Genomic DNA, 19,210 nt, shown 5'->3' with positions numbered 1-19,210 from the left:
AGTCCTAGTATTTTTGGATAGCGTGAACAGTCGCTTCACATCCACCCGACCCATTCCACTCATTATTTTATACACTTCTATCATATCTCCCCTCAGCCGTCTCTTCTCCAAGCTGAAAAGCCCTAGCCTTCTCAGCCTCTCTTCATAGGAAAGTCGTCCCATCCCCACTATCATTTTCGTCGCCCTTCGCTGTACCTTTTCCAATTCTACTATATCTTTTTTGAGATACGGAGACCAGTACTGAACACAATACTCCAGGTGCGGTCGCACCATGGAGCGATACAACGGCATTATAACATCCGCACACCTGGACTCCATACCCTTCCTAATAACACCCAACATTCTATTCGCTTTCCTAGCCGCAGCAGCACACTGAGCAGAAGGTTTCAGCGTATCATCGACGACGACACCCAGATCCCTTTCTTGATCCGTAACTCCTAACGCGGAACCTTGCAAGACGTAGCTATAATTCGGGTTCCTCTTACCCACATGCATCACTTTGCACTTGTCAACATTGAACTTCATCTGCCACTTGCACGCCCATTCTCCCAGTCTCGCAAGGTCCTCCTGTAATCGTTCACATTCCTCCTGCGACTTGACGACCCTGAATAATTTTGTGTCATCGGCGAATTTAATTACCTCACTAGTTATTCCCATCTCTAGGTCATTTATAAATACATTAAAAAGCAATGGACCCAGCACAGACCCCTGCGGGACCCCACTAACTACCCTCCTCCACTGAGAATACTGGCCACGCAATCCTACTCTCTGCTTCCTATCTTTCAACCAGTTCTTAATCCATAATAATACCCTACCTCCGATTCCATGACTCAGCAATTTCTTCAGGAGTCTTTCGTGCGGCACTTTGTCAAACGCCTTCTGAAAATCCAGATATACAATATCAACCGGCTCCCCATTGTCCACATGTTTGCTTACCCCCTCAAAAAAATGCATTAGATTGGTGAGGCAAGACTTCCCTTCACTAAATCCGTGCTGACTTTGTCTCATCAGTCCATGTTTTTGTATATGCTCTGCAATTTTATTCTTAATAATAGCCTCCACCATCTTGCCCGGCACCGACGTCAGACTCACCGGTCTATAATTTCCCGGATCTCCTCTGGAACCCTTCTTAAAAATCGGAGTAACATTGGCTACCCTCCAGTCTTCCGGTACTACACTCGATTTTAGGGACAGATTGCATATTTCTAACAGTAGCTCCGCAAGTTCATTTTTTAGTTCTATTAATACTCTGGGATGAATACCATCAGGTCCCGGTGATTTACTACTCTTCAGCTTGCTGAACTGACCCATTACATCCTCCAAGGTTACAGAGAATTTGTTTAGTTTCTCCGACTCCCCCGCTTCAAATATTCTTTCCGGCACCGGTGTCCCCCCCAAATCCTCCTCGGTGAAGACCGAAGCAAAGAATTCATTTAATTTCTCCGCTACGGCTTTGTCCTCCTTGATCGCCCCTTTAACACCATTTTCGTCCAGCGGCCCAACCGACTCTTTGGCCGGTTTCCTGCTTTTAATGTATCTAAAAAAATTTTTACTATGTATTTTTGCTTCCAACGCTAATTTCTTCTCAAAGTCCTTTTTTGCCCTCCTTATCTCCGCTTTGCATTTGGCTTGGCATTCCTTATGATCTATCCTGTTACTTTCAGTTGGTTCTCTTCTCCACTTTCTGAAGGATTGTTTTTTGGCTCTAATGATTTCCTTTATCTTACTGTTTAGCCACGCCGGCTGACGTTTAGTCTTTTTTCCCTTTTTTCTAATACGTGGAATATATTTGTCCTGAACCTCCAGGATGGTGTTTTTAAACAGCATCCACGCCTGATGCAAGTTTTTTACTCTGCGAGCTGCTCCTTTCAGTCTTTTTTTTACCATTTTTCTCATTTTGTCGTAATCACCTTTTCTATAGTTAAACGCTAGCGTACTTGATTTCCTAGTTTCACTTCCTTCAATGCCAATATCAAAACCGATCATATTATGATCACTGTTATCAAGCGGCCCTCGTATCGTTACCCCCTGCACTAGATCATGAGCACCACTAAGGACTAAGTCTAGTATTTTTCCTTCTCTTGTCGGCTCCTGAACTAGCTGTTCCATGAAGCTGTCCTTGATTTCATCAAGAAATCTTATGTCCCTTGCGTGTACAGATGTTACATTAACCCAGTCTATATGCGGGTAATTGAAATCCCCCATTATTATTGTGTTGCCCAGTTTGTTTGCGTCCCTGATTTCCTTTAACATTTCCGCATCCGTCTGTTCGTCCTGGCCAGGCGGACGGTAGTACACTCCTATCACTATCCTTTTCCCCTTTGCACATGGAATTTCAATCCACAGTGATTCCAAGGAGTGTTTTGTTTCCTGCAGAATTTTCAATCTATTTGATTCAAGGCTCTCGTTAATATACAATGCTACCCCTCCACCAATCCGATTCACCCTATCACTACGATATAATTTGTACCCCGGTATGACAGTGTCCCACTGGTTATCCTCCTTCCACCAGGTCTCAGAGATGCCTATTATATCTAATTTTTCATTTAGTGCAATATATTCCAACTCCCCCATCTTATTTCTTAGGCTCCTGGCATTCGCATATAGACATTTCAAACTATGTTTGTTGTTCCTAAGTACATCATGCTTAGTACTTGACAGTATTAATTGGCAATCTTTTGTCTGATTTTTATTGTTATTTAAAGATACCCGATCTACTACAATCTCTTTTGCAACCTCACTATCAGGATACTCTATCTTCCCTGTTATGGTGATATCTTTGAAAGATACCTTATCCCGAACCATGCTCTTTTGAGCGACTGTCGGCCTTCACAGGAGGCAGTGCAGAAAGAGAATGCAGCCTATGGTCCAGACTGATGAGAGAAGTCATGCAGAAGGAAGACAAAATAAGGCAAAAGTCTAATTTGTTGAATATGATGCTTCCTATCAGTGGTGATTCAGACAAAGCAACACAGTACGAGTTGTATGAAATATGACAAGAACAGAAGAAATGGCAAAGTGAACAACTGAACAGTTTTCACTAAAATGCCATAAAAGATGAGGGCAAAAATGAGAATGCTTAGCATTACCTCGCCTTTTATTTCCACCATTTTCTCTCTGGATTTTGATGACATTTGTTAAAAGGTCTTTAAGTGCCACAGAAATTGTAATGAAATTATAAAGTTGTTTCTCATTTTATTAGGGCTTTGTTGATTGTCTTTTATACCTAACTTATTACCAACCTTCAAAATGTTGGCAACAATATGTTAAGTCTTCAGAAAATAAACATGCAGTACTTCTGCTGCGGAATCATACCATGTTTTTGAAATAATTTACACCAAGGCCTGTGTTTTAGGCTTGGGGATGTATGACACACCTCTCTTCCTGGCCCATGAAGAGGAGTCTGGTGGTCGCAGTGTTCCTACTACGCCCCTGCAAGTTGCAGCACCAGGTAAACATGTGTTTCTCAGTACCTGAAACGTCCTGCTTTAGCGTTTGCTTTGAGGCAGTGCATATATTTAAACTCCAACGTTGTCAGGATAGGGATTTAGATTTCTCTTCTGCTTATCGTCTTTCTGCAGTGTCTGTTTTTGCTGAAAATACCCTGTCTGATTCATCAGATCATGCTTCTCAGTCTGTTCCAATGGTTACGACGTCAACAGGAAATTTATCCACATCAGAAGCAGGAGCAAGTATGGAAGAAGGCGATGAGGTCTTTACAGAGGCAGAATCGGAAAGGTAGGCCTGTTTTGCATAGTGGAAAATTTATATTGGGTAACTAAGAGATCAGTTCATTACAATTTTTGATATATTTTTTGTTTTGAAGAACTTTTTTATGATAATTCCAGGAGTGGCCTTGAAAGAAGGCATCCTCCAGGTTATTAAAACTTCTTTAGGTCAAAGCACTGTCTCAAAATTGCTGAGTCGTGAGAGAGAAATATAGGTGGCTGAAAGGTAATTTGAATAATCTGATGGGGAAAGTCAGTAAGGACAGAAGTGAAACGGTTGTATTTCAAAGAGACTGTTGTATTATGGACAGTTTATTTGGGATTCCCTCAGTTCCTCTATATACTGGTAGCTGATAAGCTTTGATCTAGTGATAGAGCAAATAAACACACCCGATTCTAGTTTGATCTTGAATGCAGGGCAGTTCCCCTTCTATTAATGGCCAGTTTGAACACTATCTTAGGTAATAGATGGTTGAAAGTTATTGCCTTGTTATGGGGCCAATGTTCTTAACTAAATCAGGAAAATAGTTGAAGTCAGGTGGATGGGATGAGAACCATACCCTGCAAGATAAATGGTCTAGTACAGTGATTCCCAAACCTGGTCCCGGAAGCATCCTAGCTAGTCAGGTTTTCAGGATACCCAAAATGAATATTCATGAGCAAGATTTGCATGCAGTACCTCCACTGCAAGCAAATCTCTCTCATTAATATTCATTGGTGGGTATCCTGAAAACTTGGCTGACTGGGGTGCCTTGAGGACTAGTAATATGAGAGCGGTGCCTGAGACAGTTTGCTTGCTGTGAAAAATAGGTGTACTATGCCCTCTGATTCAATGATTCATTTTTTTGGCTGTTTGATGAAAATAATTCAAGATCCTTCAATCTCCGGGAAAAATCAGCTTGTATGTACTGTCCATTTGAAAGGTGGCCAGCTCTTGACCTGGAGAAGAGAAAGTGATCTGCAGAGTAGTTCATTAAATTTGTTTGCAAGACTGTTGCAGAAATTCACCTTTGCATAGAGTTGATCCTGATTTATGCAAAAAAAATAAGATTTGAAGTAAACGGTTCTGGCACCTGATTTAGTATTAAGGAACCAAGACAATCAGTTATTCTTTTACCTACTTAAACTCAGGAAATTGTGTGTACTGAGTTGGTATTTAATTGTTTCTGATGCCCTAATGATAGAGCAGATTGTTTCTGAGGTCACTAGACCACCATTCATCCCTTCTCTGCTTTTCAGAAAGATTTGTGGGTTCAGTTTGCATCTTCCATTATGTTTTCCCTCTTCACCAACTATAGAGTATAAGAAACCAGACAAGCTTAGAACTTTGCTTTAAGAGGATAATTTTATAAACTTTTCCCACACACGTAACACCGCTAATAACATTGTTATGCCTAAAAGTCTATCTGATGAAAGCTGGTGTATACTTGTACAGTGGGCATGCTCAAAGATGGATTTGGGTGGAGTGTCGATTTACATCGAGACTCCACCCAAATCCACCTTTGAGCATGCCTTATTATGTATGTTTTATTATGCTTGCTCTCAAGCAGGAATAATGTCTGTGCCTACAGTCTAGGCACAGTTTCTGCTGTATTTGTGGTAGTATTTTATAAAGAGGCTGAATCATCTATGTGCCAAAGGATACTTGGCGGTTAACGTAGGCGCCTTGTTACATGGCATCCCAAAAATATGGTATCCCATTTTACATAGAACATGGTGATCACAGTTGCCATATCCAGGTTGGAATATACCCAATTCAGGTGGTATTTTTAGGAAGATTCAGCTGATACAGAACCTTTTCTAAAATAGCTTCAGGAGAGCATGGGTATTTGCCAGCATGTGCAGTGGGAGCCAGGTGTTTTACAAATATGAAAAAAATGAACAGCTCAAAGCTGGCAGCTTCCACATGGAAGTGTTAACAATCATACACGGAAGTGGTGATTTGCAGCTTCCACATGCAAATGGTGCTACTCCATGTGTTGGTGTCCCAGTTTACAAACCTACATGTGTAAGTGCCACTGATTTTTTTAAAATTCTTTTTTTAAGGCTGTAATTTTAAATTGGGTTTGTTTTAGAAGTAGACATATACTACACAGCATTAAGGAGAATGACTCCCTTAATCCCTCATGTAATACCCTTATGCATGTCTTTGAGCTACTGTAAAACCCTATGTAGAAAATATTCCCCATACCTGTATATTTCTTTGCAAAATGGGAAATACACAATGTAGATTTTAGACCCACCCAGACCACAGCCCCTTAACCTCTGAGTAGTGTGGATCTCCACTTGTAAATAGCAGCATTCTGAAATCAGTATTTACACGTGTATGTGATACATACTTGTAAATGCTTCAATTTACACGTGGGTATATTTATAAAATAATGGGCTTATATGCATAAGTAAATGTCATAGGAGAGTGTATGTGCACATGAACATTCAGATAACCAAAAGGTGGTATAATCCCTAAATTCATGTGTTAAGATAGACGCCTATACACAACAAATAGTTTATTTTCATATTTATGCTGCTTTTCTCTTCAGCATGAGTTCAGAAGTCACCTTGGAAATGGAGAGTCAGCCAGAAGAAGAGCCGCTTCAGGCTCCTGATGAGGCTGATCTCCCTTCCACCAGCCAGGACCCTCCTTCCAGCTCCTCTGCAGGTAATCTGCTCTCATACTCATAATTCTATACACCTTTATGTATAGGATTTTCATTTTAGCACAGGATTCCCTCAGGAGTAATAAAAGTAAGTGGAGTGCACAGCAGTCACTCTGAGGTAGGAGTTCTGTCACAGAGAGCATTTTTACTCTCCAAAGATGATGTGCTCAGATGAGAAGGGACTTAGTGTGGTTACAATCATTTGGTGTTTTTTTTCAGGGGGGAGGGAATGGTTTGATATGACAGTTTCCTCCTCCTCCTTTGTGTTACTAGGCCTTGGATCTGTTGTCATGAGCCATCACTGTCATCTACCCAGGGATTTTCCCCCTATTTTATATTTTACCTCAACATACCTAGGGCCCTGTTTACTAAGGCGCGTTAGCATTTTTAACACGCCTACAATTAGCGCACACGCTAACCGTGTAGGCTTCTGTAGGGATATTGTAGGCGCGTACACAGATAACGCACGTACATAGTTAACAAGTGTTAAAACTGGTAATGCAGTTTAGTAAACAGGGCCCTTAATCTGGTCACTGGACTGATAGTCTCAGGCTGGGGCTCATTCAGTCATGGGCCTTGAATCTGGCCACTAGGTGTCACTCTTAAAAAGTGGGGCTAGAAGGTGCAGTGAGTAGTTAACAGGACATACCAGCAAAAATATGTGGGAGATGAGGATATAACAAGCACTAATTTATTTCATGAAAAGGACTTGACATGGCATCGTGTTTCGGCAAGTATGCCTGCTTCAGAACTCTGAAAATAAAAACATTTGTAAAACCATAAAAGTACAAAAAAATAAAATAAGGCAATATAATTTAAAAGCTAAGTTACGTATATAACCAAAATGTAATAAGTCTTATATAAGACATTTGTTGAAACACGGTGCTGTGTCGAGTCCTTTTCATGAAATAAAATTATGCTTGTTATATCCTCATTTTTCACATGTTTTTTGTAGAAGTATCCGTGGACTGCACTGCTCCTTCTGTCCTGTCTACTTTTCATAACATTTAACATTCCTCCACACTGGTAGTTGACCTTCAAGTGTACCCTTAAATAATGACTGATTCTCTTCATACACAGCCATCTTAAAACCCAGGAACCTTACACATAGCAATGCCAGGATTTGACACCAGGCCAGCACTACTTAGGTATTTTTGTTTTGAAGCGGCATTGAAGTGTAGACTATGTACTTTGTATTAGAAAATAATAATTTGGTGAGCCAGATTGGAATCCTCAGATTGAGAGTCCCATAAGCATGATGCTAGACATTAATACTCTCGCAGATACAAGCAGTAATCAACCAAAGCCCTTCAGACGAGTGAGGCTCCAACCACAGACGGTGAGGACTGGTGTTCGTGGGCGTCCTTTTACCAGACAGAGAGGTGAGTGTCTGAGCTGCTAAAGATGGATCAGTTTTACTAATGTAGAAATAAAGGAAGAATAGATATGATACTGCTTTTACAGGTTAATGTCAAAGATCTCTTCATTTCTCTAAGCCTTTGCATAATGAAGAGAAGGAATTTTGGGTTTAGCTCAAGCCTTTTTCAATTGTAGCTCAAGGCGAGTTACAATCAGATTCAGTAGGTATTTCCTGTTCCCAGAGGGCTTACAAGCTGAGTTTGTACCCGAGACAATGGAGAGATAAGTGACTTGGCCAAGATCGCAAGTATTTTTTTTTTTATTTTTTTATTTTTTGTTACATTTGTACCCCACGCTTTCCCACTCATGGCAGGCTCAATGCGGCGGGTAATGGAGGGTTAAGTGACTTGCCCAGAGTCACAAGGAGCTGCCTGTGCCGGGAATCGAACTCAGTTCCTCAGGACCAAAGTCCACCACCCTAACCACTAGGCCACTCCTCCACAGTGGGATTTGAACCAGGCTTCCCTGGTTCCTCAGGCTGCTGTTCTACCATTAGTCTATTTTCCACTGCGGAGAAGCCTCTAAAATGAGCGTCTGCTTCATTTAATCCAGTTCATGTTTGCATTCTTTTTCTTGGCTTTCCCAAAATACTAGGACTAGGGGGCATGCGATGAAGCTACAAAGCAGTAAATTTAAAATCAATCGGGGAAAATATTTCTTCACTCAACGTGTAATTCAACTCTGGAATTCATTGCCAGAAAATGTTTTAAAGGTGGTTAGTTTAGCAGAGTTTAAAAAAGGTTTGGACGGCTTCCCAAAGGAAAAGTCCATAGACCATTATTAAATTGGACTTCTGGAAAATTCACTATTTCTGGGATAAGCAGCATAAAATGTTTTGTACTTTTTTTTTTTTTGGGGGGGGGGGAATCTTGCCAGGTATTTGTGACCTGGATTTGCCACTGTTGGAAACAGGATGCTGGGCTTGATGGACCTTTGGTCTGTCCCAGTATGGCAATACTTATGTACATGTGTATTGAGCTCATTGTTTCCAGAGTTAATATTAATAGTGAAACCACTGTTTGCATGTATTATCTATTCATTAGAATCAATGATACGAGATTCAGAAGTAAATTTTGTGGTTGTGGAACTGGACTGTACCTGTGCACTTTATAGCTTATTATCCATCTTCTCTTTGATCTGAACTTTCTTTCCGAGATCCAAAACATCCCTCAAAGCCCATTTTTTTTCAGACTTGCCTTTGGTGCCTCTGTGGACTAATTTGACCAACAATAGCTATGTGATGAATACATTTATTTGTTTTGTTGTTTTGCTTATATTTGATTAAGTTCCTCTGGTGTGCATGTTTTCTTTTCTGTAATTATATGGAGTTCCTTTCCATCTTTTATTATTGCACTTAAACCGCTTTGATCTCACTTATCTAAAGGCGGTTAAGAAAGAAACATAAAGTATAACCCAGAAGTCTTTTTTGTAGTCTGACACGCTCTTTATACCCTATAACCGAAACTATACTTAATTAGTGGAGGAGTGGCCTAGTGGTTAGGGTAGTGGACTTTGGTCCTGGAGAACTGAGTTTGATTCCCGGCACAGGCAGCTCCTTGTGACTCTGGGCAAGTCACTTAACCCTCCATTGCCCCAGGTACAAATAAGTACCTGTATACAATATGTAAGCCGCATTGAGCCTGCCATGAGTGGGAAAGCGCGGGGTACAAATGTAACAAAAAAAATAAATAAATATATTTAGTGCTCCTCTCTCCTTAAGTGTTTATAAATGTTAAACTTAGATCTTTATTTTTTAGCTAATTAGGGGTCTTTTAAGAGTACAAAAGTAGAGCTTCCCAGTGTTTTCGTGCCTCAGGTACTATTGCAGGGTACCTTTTCTGGTTGACTCAGATATATGTTTGTGTCATTTAGGAGGAGTCCGTGCAGGAAAGGTACAAAAACTGAGTGGAAGATAAGACAAGCTAGGGAGGAGAGAGTACCAGGAGGAAGCAGTGTTTTTCCAGGGTTTGTCCAATAAAACACCTTTTTGTTTTGATTTTTGTTTGGGTTTTTTTTTTTTTGCATTAAAAGTATTTTATGGGTTAAAATCTAAAACCAGAAGCCACGGATAAACTGAATGTTTGATTGAACTGCTTTGAGAGGTTTTCTGCATGAGTTCGTTTATGTCTGTCTCCTAAAAAACTGTGAACTTTTACCCAGTAAGTACTGTGTGAGTCTCTGTGTTAAATTGGATCACAGTCTGCAGTCAAAACCCAAATATTAAAGAAAACGTCTTTTCTTTTAATTACTGTCAAATTGCAGAACATAACAAATAATCTTACAGCAGTTAAACGATCCTCAGAAAATAAACTAAAAGTTTCACTGGTTGAAACTTCTTTATTTATTTTATTTATTTATTTATTTATTTGTTATATTTGTATCCCACATTTTCCCACCTATTTGCAGGCTCAACGTGGCTTACATAGTACCGGAGAGGCGTACCGGTTTGAACAAATACAGAGTGAGGTCGTGATAGAGTAAAGTTCATGTGTGACATTGATTACTTACCACTGCCAATAAGTTTAGCAAAAGAAATTCAGCACAGATATATACATATGATCCAGATTTGGATTTTAGATTTAATTATGCATTTTTTCCAAATCTGAGTTCAAAGCAAGTAACAATCAGGTTGTTTCCCTGCCCAATTGGACTTACAATCTAAATGGTATCTGAGGTAATGGAGGGTGAAGTGACTTTGCCCAGGGTCACAAAGAGTATCCGTCAGGAGAAGTGGGATTTGATCACTGGCTTCCCTCTTCAGTTTGGTTTTATTTTAAGACATGGATCTCTTGGTACTTTCCCCATCATATGATGGCAGGTAGAGCCCACTTCTATTATTAATCTTGTCTTGTGGCTTTTCTTCTTAGAATTAAAAAGAAAAACTGGAAAAACCTGAGGCATGCCAAGATTTTTATGCAGTCTCTTCTCTTTTCCAGTGTAGTAGCTTGGGCTACTGATGCGCTTTCACTCAGCTTTGAAAGCTTCATCCTGGTAGTTCCACCTAAGTCTTGAGGATGTGGGAGCTATGTTGTCTGATGTAGCAATTGCAATACATGGAGCACTAGAAATACATCTGGCTTCTTATTTACATGTATATATGTTTTTTTTTATTTTGCAGGTATGCCCCATGGAATGGGTGGCAGAGGAGGACTAAACAGGGGCAACATAAATTAAACCTGCTGCCTATTTAATATTGTGTTCCATTGTGAATATGATGTATCCATTACTGTTTTGCGCTTTTTTTAATGTAAAGAAAACTGTTGTGCTTATTTGAAATTATTTTATACTTAGATTGTGTGCAGATGTCTGCAGCATCTTTGTTAATAAAATCAGAGCTTATTCACACTTGGTTTTCAGCTTCTTTCAGATCTTGCCAGTTTGAAGGTTAGTCTGCGCATTTGTACCAGTCCTTAGTGGTCCTCTGTTGCTTCTTAGGTGAGGCTTTCATGGCTATTCTGCTAGGCATGTTTACATTGTAGTATTGGTCTAAAGGGAATAATAAAGAGAATCTCATTAGCAATTAGGTCTTCCCATTTATAACAAAGCAGTTGTACAGTGGTCTTTGGAGAAGTTTTCAAAAGCTTCAGTAAATTAGCATTTTGGGGTTATGTAGTCTTTTGTTTTTGAATGTTATACTTGCCAGTTCTACCTAAATGTTTAAATTGAAAATGAGTCTTAAAACAATTGGGATACACCAGGCCAATTGCATTTTCAGGATATTCATATGGGAGATTTGTATCCACTGCTTCCATTTTATACAAATCTCATGTGTATTCATTGTGGATATCCTGAAAACCAGGCTGGCTGGGTAAGTCCCAAGGACTAGGTTGAGAGCCCCTGCACTAAACCGGTGTTTTCAGAATAACCACAGTATATATGAGAGGATTTGCATGCTAAGTCCCGTCATGCATATTGATTATAGGTATCCTGAAATTTTGAAAGGGGTTGAAAAGAACTGCAGACCTGCAGCCTTCCCTAAGGAACTTTGAATCACAGCACATAATACACCCACACGTGTAACACATATTACACATATAGGGCCCCTTTCACCAAGCTGTGGCAAAAGGGGGCTGGCGCTGGTGTCAATGTGTGCCGAGGCCCCCTTTTACCGCAGCTGGTAAAAGGGAAGTCTTGCTTTCCTATAGGAAACGGCTGGGCGGTAAGTAAAGCACCTGCCGCGCAGCCATTTCAGGTGGAACCCTTACCGCCACCCATTGAGGTGGCAGTAAGGGCTCCCACATTAACCAGGCAGTGATTACTGCTGGGTACACGCTGGTGCTACAAAAATAAATACATTTTTGTAGCGCCAAAAATGATGGTACACTAGGGGTGGGTAGTACCGCCAAGTTGCTGCAGTAGCCCAGCGGTACTTCCTGTATAGCGAGCAGTAAGCCCGCGTTGGGCTCACCACTGCTTAGTAAAAAGAGCCCATAATACACAAATTATGGGGTCCTGTTTACTAAGGTGCGCTAGCATTTTTAGCACACACTAATGCTACTATATAGGTGTCTCTAGTGTTAGCGTGTGCTAAAAACGCACACCTACAGCACGGTTTAGTAAACAGGGCCCTATGTGTCTATGTAAAAATAAACTGGTATAATGCACCCATGCATATAGTACACACTATACCAGTTTATTTTTCTAAGATGTGCTTGCTTGCTAAACTAACATATTTGTTTTTAAGGGCTTTTCTTTTTAGGTTCTTGCAGGCATTTTTACTGCACAAAATCTGCAAAAAAAAACTAAAAAGAAAAAGCCTTAAAAACAAATGTACTAATTTTGTAATTAGAACATCTAAGTAAAAATACTAATGTGCCCGTGCATATGGCACTCAGGGGGTGCACATGGTTTGTAAAAGCACATATAACATGTGCGTTATATGTGTGAAAATACAGTAAATAGCGCACTATAGGGAATGAGTACATCATCTGAGGCAATAAGCAAGAAAAGCCACTCCTATACCCTTGTGAACTGGCAAAGCCCCCTGTCTGGCCAAGAATCTTCTTGATCAGGTGAAAACACAGAAGAGCAGACCCTCGTAGATCTCCAAAGATAACACCCACTCAGTGAAGGTGATGACCCACAACAGATGACTCTCTTGTGTGTTCAAAAAAACTTTATTTTCAAAGTAAATTTTCAAAATTCAAGACTTGGCACAGGCCATGTTTCAGCCACAAGACCTGCATCAGGAGTCTAAAATACAACCATATATGTAAAAAAAAAAAAATTTACGTTAAAAAATCTCAGACCAATAAAAATAATACAGAAACAATAGATTAAATACAAATATACCATCATCTCGTATGACCATTCAGTGCCCATAAAAACCATGCAAGCATTGCAAATGGCTAAAGCATTCAGGTAGTCAACAAGAAGGGGCATAAATAATTGTCACATGCACATAAACTTCAAATGAAAAACATAATAAATACAATAATGACATAACTAACAGAAACTTAAATATCCATTAAATATTGTACATTAACATATAGATCATATAAGGGTATTGTCAGGCTCATTTTCAAAAGAGAAAGACGCCCATCTTTCGACACAAATCGGAAGATGGGTGTCCTTCTCCCAGGGTCACCCAAATCGGCATAATCGAAAGCCGATTTTGGGTGCCCCAGGGGCGTGTCGGAAGCGTAGAGAAGGCGGGACTGGGGTGTGCTTAACATATGGGCATCCTCGGCCGATAATGGAAAAAAGAAGGGCGTCCCTGACGAGCATTTGGCCGACTTTATTTGGTCCATTTTTTCTTGCGACTATGCCTCAAAAAGGTGCCCAAACTGACCAGTTGACCACCGGAGGAAATCGGGGATGACCTCCCATTACTCCCCCAGTGGTCACTCTAACTCCCTCCCACTCTAAAAAAAAATAAAAAATAAAAAACTTTAAAAATATTTTTTGCCAGCCTCAAATGTCATTCCCACCTCCCTGAAAGCAGTAAGCAGGTCCCTGGAGCAGTTTTAGTGGGTGCAGTGCACTTCAGGCAAGCGGACCCAGGCCCATCCCCCCACTACCTGTTACACTTGTGGTGGTAAATGTGAGCCCTTCAAAACCCACCACAAACCCACTGTACCCACATGTAGGTGACCCCCTTCACCTCTTAGGGCTATGGTAGTGTTGTGTAGTTGTGGGGGGGGTGTTGGGGAGCTCAGCACCCAAGGTAAGGGAATTATGCATCTGGGAGCAATTTCTGAAGTCCACTGCAGTGCCCCCTAGGGTGCCCAGTTGGTGTCTTGGCATGTCAGGAGGACCAGTGCACTACGAATACTGGCTCCTCCCACGACCAAATGATTTGGATTTGGTCATTTCTGAGATGGGCGTCCTCGGTTTCCATTATCGCTGAAAACCGGGGACGACCATCTCTAAGGACAACCATCTCTAAGGTCGACCATCTCTACGGTCAACCTAAATGTGGAGATTTGGGCGTCCCCAACCGTATTATCGAAATGAATGATGGACGCCCATCTTGTTTCGATAATACGGGTTTCCCCGCCCCTTCGCAAGGACATCCTGCGAGGACGCCCTCAGGAAAACTTGGGCACCTCGTTCCATTATGCCCCTCCACGTATCACAATAAGCAATACAATAATGGTTCTACAAACTGGTTAGCATTTGAATAATTTGAAAAGCCTTATCTAAGGCTCATCCTTGGAGTAAGGCGTTTCGAACATGCCGAACCCATGCGCTTTAAACTTCATTGGCTGCCTGTACATGAGCACATTGCTTTTAAGATCTGCTCTCTAACACATAAAATCATCTATGGGACTGCACCGGAATACATGCTCCCCTTGATCGACCTTCCGCCTAGAAATGCCAACCCTGCCGCTCGGTCATATCTCCACCTCCATTTTCCGAACTGTAAGGGAGTCAAGTACAAGAAAATCTTCGCCTCGTCCTTCCGTTACTGGAGTCCCAAACACTGGAATACGTTACCTCATCACCTTAAAACTCAAGAGGATCATGCCCTTTTTAAGAAGTTGTTAAAGACATTCCTCTTTGCTAAGACTTACCCCTCATCTTACTATGTTGATTAATGTATCCCTTGTCCCCTACCCTACCTAGTTCACTCTGTTAGATGCTTGCCTAATCTTTAAGTTTGTACTCTTATTTAACTTACTGTAAGCCACATTGAGCCTGCACAAGTGGGAAAATGTGGGATATAAGCAACAAATAAATAAATAAATAAATGTTAACAGAAACAGAAAAGAATTGTACATCAAACCAAAATCAATGACCAGGGAGGATAGTGAAAAGTAAAAACAAGAATAAAAATGCCAGCAGATAAACGTGATCCTGATGTTGTTATATACAGATGTTATAGTTATCATTTTCACTATCCTCCCTGGTCACTGATTTTGGTTTGATGTACAATTATTTTCTGTGTCTATTAAAATTTATCAGTCTTTTCAAAGATTGCTAATGATAGATGTACAGACAGCACATTTTTTACATATGCATATAGAAAGGTTGATTTTACTGATTACAATTTTATTTTATTTACAAAAGTGTGGTATCTGTTTTATACATATGACACATTCAGGTACTTTAATCTGTAATTCAAATTTTAACCAGTTTGTAGAACCATTATTGCATTGCTTATTGTGATGCATAATGTCCTTATATGATATATATATTAATGTACAATATTTAATGAATATTTAAGTTTGTTAGGTCATTATTATATTATGTTTTCATTTGATGTTTGTACACGGGACAATTATTTATGTCTCTTCTTGTTGACTACCTGCCATTTGCAATGTTTTCGTGTTTTTTTATGGGCACTGAATAGTCTTAAGAGATGATAGTATATTTATGGTGAACAACATTGCCCAAAGTGTTTTCCCTTAATTGTGGTGATAATTTGTTCTAGGATGGTAATTGTTTTAATTTTTTTGATTTTACTGAATTACAGTTTATAGTATGTATTTTTGCTTTTAAGTGTTATTTGTCTTCCCTGTCTTCCCTTCTATTTTTTCAATGGATGTAATATATGTTATTTGTATTTAATATTTTTTATTTGTATTTATTACTATTTCTATATTATTTTTATCAATCTGAGATTTTTAATGTTTACCCTTTTTTACACATATGGTTGTATTTTAGACTCCTGATGCAGGCATAGTGGCCAAAACACAACCCATGCCAAGTCTTGAATTTTGCGAATAAAGTTTTTTGAACACTCAAAAGTATCATCTGTTGTGGGTCAGTCACCTTTTCTCTTTTGGTGTTGTTCAAGTTTCTTCTTGGTCATACCTCCAAGTCTGTTGGAGCCCTCGCCACAGATACAAATGTAGCAAACAAAAATCCTCTTAAGAGCATAAGAAAACGAGCAGTGGTGTCAGCTCTCACCAGAAATATTAATGATAATATATATCTACAGCTACAACCTTCATAGTTGCAAAAGATTAGGCCAGGCAGTCTTTGGTCATACATTGCCACAGTTTCCCCGCTGCTCTGTCATAGGGCAAGTTGTCCTCAAGAAAACCAAGTCTCCAAAATCCTTTTCTAATGCTTGTACTACCAGACTTCCATGTTTAGCAAGTGCATCACATCTCATCAACTCCAAATGCTGCTGTATCACAGTATCCGTCTCCAGCTGTCTCTTGAGGTCATGAAATCATACCCAGTGGGCTTTCCTTGCCTTTTTTTTCTCTTGAATGAACTCAGGGTGTGAATATAGCCTCATATGATCCACATACGATGCCTATAATACAACCACTTTTGTGCAGCCTGACAGCGTGGTTATAATCCTCAGGATTCTGAGAAGATCTTTCTGACCACCTCACAAATGCATCATGTTTGAGGAACAAACACTTTGTTAAAAAGGTGAGACACCCATCTCTTTTAAGGATCATGTTCCACAGTGGTTGGACTCTATAGCTGCCATAGACCAGTATTTCCATCTTACCAGAGACAGTATCTCCTAAATTCTATAAGTGGCACCCAAAATTGCTTGTACTAATTTGAACATGTGCAATTAATTGACACAAATGAGTGCCAGTAATTGGGTGCTAATCAGTTATTGGCAGCAATTTGAATTTACACACACATCTGGCTAGGTTCTATTCTATAAAGATATGCATGTAAATTTTTTTAGTATGTGACTGAAGAGAGGGCATGGGCTGGTCAAGGGTGTTAACTAAAGATGCACACAGTATTATAGAATCCAGGGGATCTGCACCTAATTTAGGTGTGAGGATTTACACCAAGTTTGTTGGTGTAATCCTCACACCCAAAACGGCATGGATCATAGCACTATTCTATAAAGGGCGCTCAACTTGGAGCATGGTTTATAGAATAGCGCTCAGTGCTTAGTTTTTTTTTATGCCCAAATTTGGGTGCCATTTACTGAATCTAGTCCTAAATGAACCAGTGTCTCCAGTTGTTCAGTCTCCATAGGTATTAGCCCTGTGCTCATCTGCTTCCTGATCAGCAGCCAATCCAAAAGACAGTAGCAGCAAGACAGGAAATGGGCAATCCCCAATTACTGTCCCCAAATAGAAATCTTGCTCAAGTTTTTGACAACCTGACAGTAAGAGAGAAGGTGCCTTCAATTCTTCCAGGATGCTTGGCCATGCTATCATGATGAATCATTGGTTCTTAAACATACCTCGAGGCTACAAACTCAATTGTACAAGACTGCCCCCATCACACCACCCTCTCAAAGTCTCAAGACATCCCTACTCACAACCTTCCACAGTTGGAAGCAGAGATATAGTCCCCCATTTAGGCACACACAGTGGAGGAGATTCTCCCCTCGAAAGAAGCCAGGTCTTTCCACTCCAGATACTTCCCCATTTCCAAAGATTCTGGTGGACTTTGGCCCATCTTAGATCAAGAGGCCTCACTTACTTTGGGGGAAATTATCCAATTTGCATCCTCTGGACATCATTTTGCAGCTTCTCTACAAGTGCAATTGGCTGGTCTCACTAGATCTGAAAGATGCCTACACACATATAGCAATCTAACCCCACCACTGGAAATACATTTTTTAATTGAAAGAAGTCTTTTTTTTTTATACTTTGGCTGTAATTCATCTTTATTTCAGGTAGCATCAGCTTTTCAAGAAGCAAAATATTGATCAAATTTCAACTCACCCCTTGAGAAGACAAAGTAATCATAGCCATCCGGTTTTTGAGGATTTGGCAGCGATACGGCAGAGACTATGCTGTTTGGAAATCCCCTCCAATAAGAATGAATTGGAGTCTCTTCATGCAGTACACCTAAGGACAAAGGAGAGTTGGGTTCACACAAGCAATAGCCACTTTGAGCATTAACTATTATTGATATTCAAAAATGCAGTTCAGATTTACCTAGTCTCTTAGTTTTGATCTTTCTGTTCTACCTCAGTTTATTTTTCTGTATTGTAAACATTGGACAGAGATTGTTAGATGACATATTTAAAACCTTTACATATAATGAACCCTAGACTCTATTTTTTGCTTTCATATACTTTTATTGAATTCACAAGAATATGTACAATTTTGAATATAGCAAAGCAATATTTACTCTACTAACACCAAACAGTCAAATTCAACCATCAGCCTGAGCACTGGAGGAGGACATGGCTTGACATGCAGCCATTTTCCCTCCTCCATTGCTAGATTAGGCTTTGGTGAATAAGATAAATATTATAAGCAGTTAGCCCCTCCTTCCCTAACCCTCTGTGGGGCAAAGTTCTGGGGATGTGCACAGGGAATGAGGATAGTGGAATGCATGTGAACCTTGGGGGGGGGGGGGGTTCTGTCTGAAAGGGGAAAGACAACTTCAGTAATATGTGCATCTGGGGGTTGTACTAAGGAAATAATGGGGGAGGTGTGTGCCTCAGGGGTGGGCTATGCCTGGGAGCAGAGAGTGAACTGTATCTAAGCCTGGGGGGGGGGGGGGTGTAGAAAGCATGGGATAGTGTGTACCTTGGAAGAAGAGGACACCTTTTGGCTGGGCCAGGAGAGAGCAGAAAGAGGGGTGTATGTGCATCAAAAGGGTGGGGGGAGGCAGACGAATAGGAGGTGTGCACGAGCAGCTATGCCTGGTAGGGGGTGAGAGGCCAAGCTTGAAATATGTGTAGGGGGAGGAGAGAGCTGGGGAAGTGCCACAGCAGAATTCAGGACAGCAAACTAAGGGGCATGTTTGAGAGGGAGCTATGGCAAAATGAGTGCAAGAGAGATTGAGAAACCTATGGCGGAGTGAGTGCTGGGGAGGGGGGTGTTGAGAGCGAGAAAGCTCTTTGTGTTCCTAGTGGAGGAGATTTGAGATAGTGAGTGGTAAAGGGACAGGGGATTCAGAGAGAGCTATGGGGTATGTGCTGGAGGGATTTGATGAAGAGTTATGGCTGAGCATAGAGAGGGGTTGAGAAGCTCTGGCAATGCATGTGCTGAGGGAGTATCTGAGAATTGGGAG

General features: G+C 40.6%; 2 protein-coding genes across 6 annotated transcripts in view; one reads left to right on the top strand and one right to left on the bottom strand.

Annotated features, from left to right (window-relative positions):
- Positions 1–11,147, top strand: part of TPR (translocated promoter region, nuclear basket protein) — a 247,582-nt gene extending 236,435 nt beyond the window's left edge. For 4 of the 5 annotated variants that reach the window (XM_030205416.1, XM_030205413.1, XM_030205412.1 and 1 more), the window contains exons 47-51: positions 3,356–3,451; positions 3,582–3,738; positions 6,269–6,387; positions 7,669–7,767; positions 10,923–11,147. In XM_030205416.1, the coding sequence (XP_030061276.1) occupies positions 3,356–3,451; positions 3,582–3,738; positions 6,269–6,387; positions 7,669–7,767; positions 10,923–10,978 (527 nt within the window). In that variant the 3' untranslated portion in view covers positions 10,979–11,147. The remainder of the gene's footprint in view (positions 1–3,355; positions 3,452–3,581; positions 3,739–6,268; positions 6,388–7,668; positions 7,768–10,922) is intronic. The other variant, XM_030205414.1, reaches the window with a different exon arrangement.
- Positions 11,148–11,185: 38 nt separating this feature from the next.
- Positions 11,186–19,210, bottom strand: part of PRG4 (proteoglycan 4) — an 87,676-nt gene continuing 79,651 nt past the window's right edge. The window contains exons 18-19 of the mRNA XM_030206755.1: positions 17,908–18,033; positions 11,186–11,290 (exon numbers count right to left, since the gene is read on the bottom strand). Coding sequence (XP_030062615.1) covers positions 11,190–11,290; positions 17,908–18,033 — 227 coding nt within the window. The 3' untranslated portion in view covers positions 11,186–11,189. The remainder of the gene's footprint in view (positions 11,291–17,907; positions 18,034–19,210) is intronic.

The sequence above is a fragment of the Microcaecilia unicolor genome, chromosome 6, assembly GCF_901765095.1.
Source record: "Microcaecilia unicolor chromosome 6, aMicUni1.1, whole genome shotgun sequence".
Taxonomy (NCBI): Eukaryota; Metazoa; Chordata; class Amphibia; order Gymnophiona; family Siphonopidae; genus Microcaecilia; species Microcaecilia unicolor.
The sequence above is the reverse complement of the archived record's forward strand: the minus strand, read 5'-3'. Positions and strand labels throughout refer to the sequence as shown.